Genomic DNA, 5000 nt, shown 5'->3' on the forward strand with positions numbered 1-5000 from the left:
TACAAGGATTTATTGTTAATTTGTTCTCATCATTTATTTATTTTCTTATCTCCTTTCTCACTGGGCTATTTTCCCTGTTGGAGCCCTTTACGCTGGCGGGGCGGGGCTCCACCTTCCCGCTGGAGGGCGGGGCTCCCCCCCACTGTTGGTGGGAAGGAGCACCCCTTCCTGTGGGTGCGGCGGGGCTTGGAGGAAAAATAACTGGAGATGCCCTGACCCGGATTAAGGGAAGCCAGGGTTTTACCCCTTCAAACTGTCAGTTCTTGATCCTTCAAGTTAATCTCTGTCACTGTATTGGAATTTGTAGTCAGTTCTATTCAGACCTTTGTTTAGAGACACTTATTGTGCCTTCATTAGCGATGGCTCCTTCCTGTGCTGCTCTTGGTTGTACGAAAAAAAAAATCAGTTGCCTGCCTTTAGGCAAAAATCAGTAACAACAGTTGTGAGATTATCACAAGCTGTGTTCAATGTCATCCATAGACGGCTATAAAGGTCAACGATTTTACTGTAGTTCATTATTCCAGGGAGTTTGTAACTGATTCTCCAATAAGTTGAGCAAGAAGTTTAACATTATTTTATTTTTTATTTTTTTGATAAAGCATCACAGGAAGGGACCATCGCTAATAAAATAGCACAAGAAAATAGTTATCGGCTATAACCAAAGGTCTGAGTAAAACAGACTAAGTACCAGTACGCTGTCGGAGGATTAACTTGGGATCGAGATTTGACAGTTTGAAGGGGTGAATCTGGCCAAACCCTTGGCCTCACGGGTTCAGGAAAGAATTCTGAGTCAGGGCATCTCCAGTAGTATTAATCCTCCTAGCGGCGGGGCTCCCCCTTTCCTGCGAGCTGGGCGTGGCTACATCCTTCCCGCGAGCAGGGCGAGACTTCCCCCTTCCCGCGAGCAGGGCAACTGATATTCATACCTACGTTATCTTGCAATCCTTTTGTAGTTCCTTTGCACGAGATAAGGGTAAATGGTGCTGGCTTTCAATTAGCAGGATATCAAGTTTTGAATGACCTGCAAGCCAGAGAATATCACCAGAGGGTTAACTATTTTCATTAAAAGCATTCTTGTTATTTTATGCGAGTGTTATGGTGAATGGTACAGTTTGTGTACCTGAAATTGTACATTATCGATTGTTACATAATAATGTGTATGTTCATAGTGATATCCTGAATATTGCAAATTTGCTGGTATGTATTTTTGAAGAACGGAGTTTACTACCAGGTGACCTAAATGCCCGGCATACAAATTTTGAAAATAATGGGTTTATATGAATAGGGAATGCGTTGTCACCTGTATAATTTATTCTCCTCCTGGATTTGTAATGCATAGAGCAGTTGGGGATGTTTGAGAAGGATTGGACTGAATTGGTAACAGGAAGTTAGCTAACTTAAGATTATGGTGACGACTGTCCTTATTAGCAGAACACTGCAGGGCTTGTAAAGCTTATTTGCCAAAATGAGAGGTTGGGTTCAATATAAATAGAAGGACCGAGATGACGGGAACGGAATATGCAATGGAAGATGAAATATCATTTGAAGGAGAAAGAAGAAGAATCATATAAATATTTAGGAACTATGATCACTAATACCTGATCTTCAGAATTTGAGTTTAATGAGATTGAAAAAAGAAAATCAGACAGTGGCTAAGTTAAGTAAAATTTGGAAATCAAATCGCCTGAAATTACATAAAAATCAGGCTATTTATCAGTTTATTTAGATTGGTGTTACTGGACACTAAGTCATGGTATGTCAAAAAAATATAAAACAGATTTTGTAGATTTGATAACAAAGCTTTCAGAATAATAATATTGAGAGTTGAGTGGAAGGACATGATTAAGAAAAACTATACGAGAGATTACTCGATTGCCAAAGAGATTTTTTCACCAAACTTTCAACGAAGTTCCACAAGGCACTAGAAGAGTTGGAAGTCATAGGCCTACATGGCTGAGGACTCTGAAGTGTTAAGTAGAGGATGATGAGTAGAATAATATTTAAAAGCTTAAAATAGAGACTACTGACGGAATTTAACTAAGGCCCTTCGCGTCAATGTGCATAGGAGATGATGTTTATAATGATGATGATATAGGAACAGTACTGTAAATTCTTTTGAACATTTCTGTTTTGGAAAATAAAGACCCCACTCATGTGAAAGGTGGCAGAAGTGACCATACCCTGCTATTCGATATGTCCAAGTCTGAAGTTTCTGTTTTAGGTTGTTGGTAACTTAGTAAGCGACCGTTTTGCTTATGAGGAGAGTCTGGGCATACAAAAGACAACTTTCAGTCAAAAACAGAAAAGATTAACTATCAAGAATGATGAGAAGGACTACTATGTGACAGGAAAATAGGGGTTAAGTTGAAAGGTGAAGTACGCAGGAAAGTTGTGAGACCGGCAATGATGTATGTAGCGGAGACATAGGCAATAAAGAAGACAGAATAGAAGAAAGTGGATGTGGCAGAGATGAGAATGTTGAGATGGATGTGTGGGGTGACAAGAAGAGATAAGATAGGGAATGAAGTAATTTGGGGTACCACAGGAGTTAGAAAACTATCAGATAAGATACAAGAAAGTAGACTGGGGTGGTATGGTCATGTCATGAGAAGAGATGAACATTATATTGGGAGGAGAGTGATGGAAATGGAAGCACAGGGAACGAGAAGGAGAGTGAGACCAAAGCAAAGGTGGATGGACCGTATCAAGGGTGACCTTTGATCAAAGGGATTAACCGGTGATGAAGTGTGGGACAGAGGTAGATGGAGAACGCTGGCCAAGAACATCGACCCCACATAAAGGTGGGAAAAGATGCAGACAAAGAAGAAGAAGAATGATGAGAAGGTTTCATTGGCGGCTAAGGTTGCTGAGTGGTACAAAGAATATTAATATGCAAATGGACATTAAAATGACAGGAATAAGTTTCTGGATTATTTAATTGCACGTCAACGTGAACACCGAGAATGGTTCTATCATGAATTTTAGAAAAGCAGAATACTCCGAATGCAAAATAATTAAGCGCTGGAACTATCTTTAAAGAAAATCACAAAGCAAGTGGAATATGGATTATAATTGTACCAACCATGTGTCACACGATCGTACATAGTTCATTTTGTGTTAAAATATTGCTTGTATCCTCGCTTTCCCCTCGCACTAAAAAGAACCTGAAAAATCATGTCTTCTTTTCTCCTCTGTAACAGTGTCGAATTTTCAAAATGAAAATTCTTGTTGCTTTGAGATTTTGTATATAAAGGAGAGTGTTCTACAATAAACTCACTCAGTTGCTTTTAGCCTGTCTTTGAGTCACAACCTTCTCCTACTCTGTCACATTGGTGACCCCGGAGTGACTCGCTCCTCCTGCCTCCCCTCCCCCATCTCTCACCATTACTATGACGCCGTCAACGCATACCCTCTGCAGCAGTACTCGCCGTCGCCAGCCGCTCGTTTAGCAACGCTTTTTCAGCTCTCTCAACAACCGTTGGGGGACCAAAGGGCTTCGCTCACTCTCGGGAAAATGACCAGTATTACTCGCCTGCAACCTGCCGCAGACGGCTCTCCTCGTGAGGTGAACCTACTTCGCGCCCTTATGGACAGCCACTTCATGACCTTCAAAACCTCCATCAACGCCTCCACTCGTGACGAAGAGGACACCTATTCAACTTCAACCGAAGCTAACGTGAATGCCGTAGGACACGCCTGTGAATGCCCTAGGATATACTCGCCTATGAATGCCGTAGGCCTATGAATGCCGTAGGACACGCCTATGAATGCCATAGGATATACTCGCCTATGAATGCCATAGGACATACACGCCTATGAATGCCGTAGAACACACTCGCCTACCCCGTGACGAGCCGGAGCGGCAACAAAGCCACCCATCATCCACCACTCGCTCGCGCCCCAACCAACGACTTCTACAGCCACTCGGTGCCGCTAATCGGCGCTGTTTTTACTACCTCTCCAGATTCAAGGTAACTATCTAACATGTTCAGTATGTCATTTTTAGGGGGGGAGCCATGTACCAACTGTGTGTCACACGATCGTACATAGTTCATTTTGTGTATATATTGCTTGTATCCTCGCTCTCCCTCGCACTAAAAAGAACCTGAAAAATCATGTCTGCTTTTTTCCTTTGTAACAGTGTCGAATTTTCATCATGAAAATTCTTGTTGCTTTGAGATTTTGCATATAAAGGAGAGTGTTCTACAATAAACTCACTCAGTTTGCTTTTATCCTGTCTTTGAGTCAATACCTTCTCTAGGCTCGTCACATAATGATGTAAGTAGTAGAGACAATGGTAAAAATTACAAATGACACTTCTGAAAATACGAAAAAAAAAGAGGAAAATACTGGGACCACTTTTTAGAGGAGGTATTTTTTATTTAGTCTAGTTGTGTATGGAATTCTGTGAATTAGGTAAGAGGGAAAATACTAGGACCACTTTTTAGATGAGGTATTTTTTATTTAGTCGAGTTGTGTATGGAATGCTGTGAATTAGGTAAGAGGGAAAATACTGGGACCACTTTTTAGATGAGGTATTTTTTATTTAGTCGAGTTGTGTATGGAATGCTGTGAATTAGGTAAGTGGGACAATACTTGGACCGCTTTGCAGGAGGTGTCTTATTTAGTCTAGTGGTGTATGGAATGTTGTGAATTAGGTAAGAGGGAGAAATAATAGGACCGCTTTTTAGAAGAGGTATCTTTTCTTTAGTTTAAAAAAAAGAGCAAGAAACGCAAATGGAAGAAGAGATGAACTGACACTGGTGTAATACCTGCTGTTTGAAGTTGATTACAAAAGAGAGAGAGAGAGAGAGAGAGAGAGAGAGAGAGGGCATTTGTAACATTAATTGAGAGAGAGAGAGAGAGAGCGAGAGAGAGAGAGAGAGAGAGAGAGAGAGAGAGAAGGTATTTGTAACAATTAATTTATGAGAGAGAGAGAGAGAGAGAGAGAGAGAGAGAGAGGGCATTTGTAACAATTAATTGATAAAAGAGAGAGAGAG

General features: G+C 41.0%; 1 protein-coding gene across 1 annotated transcript in view; it reads right to left on the minus strand.

Annotated features, from left to right (window-relative positions):
* The window catches only part of LOC137631863 (basic proline-rich protein-like), a 15529-nt gene extending 11543 nt beyond the window's left edge, over window positions 1–3986 (minus strand). The window contains exon 1 of the mRNA XM_068363873.1: window positions 3957–3986. Coding sequence (XP_068219974.1) covers window positions 3957–3986 — 30 coding nt within the window. The remainder of the gene's footprint in view (window positions 1–3956) is intronic.
* Window positions 3987–5000: the final 1014 nt, after the last annotated feature.

The sequence above is a fragment of the Palaemon carinicauda genome, chromosome 3 (genome assembly GCF_036898095.1).
Source record: "Palaemon carinicauda isolate YSFRI2023 chromosome 3, ASM3689809v2, whole genome shotgun sequence".
NCBI classification, from domain to species: domain Eukaryota; kingdom Metazoa; phylum Arthropoda; class Malacostraca; order Decapoda; family Palaemonidae; genus Palaemon; species Palaemon carinicauda.